This window comes from Debaryomyces fabryi, assembly GCF_001447935.2.
Source record: "Debaryomyces fabryi strain CBS 789 chromosome Unknown contig00447, whole genome shotgun sequence".
Classification (NCBI taxonomy): domain Eukaryota; kingdom Fungi; phylum Ascomycota; class Pichiomycetes; order Serinales; family Debaryomycetaceae; genus Debaryomyces; species Debaryomyces fabryi.
The window spans coordinates 1-770 of NW_015385868.1; the positions used below are offsets into that span (position 1 = coordinate 1).

Below are 770 nucleotides of genomic sequence, written 5' to 3' on the forward strand. Positions count from 1 at the left end.
GAGACGTATCATAACCTTCCATAACTAAGGCAGTTGATAAAATTATTGACCATGCAGCTGCTTTGGGGTATGTTTTCATTCCTTCAAGCAATGACATCTCTTTTTCTTGTTTGTCGTTATTTCTTGCGTTATCAGAAATGTCTAAAAACTTTTCAATAAAATCATTCATATCCTCTTCAATATTGACTTCAAGTTTCATGTTTTTTGATTTATCTTTAACCTCAACTTCAATGGCTGAATCAACTTTATTACTTGTGTCTTGGGTTAACATATTTTCGTGCAGAAATCTGATTAATTGACTTAAGGGATATTTCTCAAACTCATGATATTTATATGGGTTGATCTCTGAAGTTTGTGGCCCTCCAATCTAAATTTAAACTTAATTCGTTCAAATTATCGCAGAATATTTCGCTGATTTATTCAGTTCCCCACTTAGTAAATGATAGAGCGTTGTTTGAAAACTAGAACATATTGGGCTAAAAAAATTCGCAGGTGATAAAAAAAGTTCAATAAGTTTCAATTTGAACCACAGGTTTGATAAGGGTATATTGTCTGAGATATAAACCTTGGTTAGATACGAAAGTCCTTGTAGAAATTGGGTGAAAAAGTAAAAATTTAATATTTGTGAAAAAGTAGTTATCTCCTAACTCAGGTATTTCCCAGAGAAAAACATTTCGAAGTTTTCTTTGTCATTGATACATACTTTTTTACATACATAGTCAACACAGGAAAGGGGCGGGTGTGAGTACGCACGTTGTCTGAGGGGTGTA

General features: G+C 33.0%; 1 protein-coding gene across 1 annotated transcript; it reads right to left on the reverse strand.

Moving 5' to 3' along the window:
- Positions 1 to 5: 5 nt before the first annotated feature.
- AC631_06003 (uncharacterized protein) lies at positions 6 to 271 on the reverse strand (the record flags this gene model as incomplete). The annotated part of the gene is made up of 1 exon (XM_015614832.1): positions 6 to 271. A coding segment is annotated over one exon (266 nt), but the record flags the coding sequence as incomplete, so codon positions are not given.
- Positions 272 to 770: the final 499 nt, after the last annotated feature.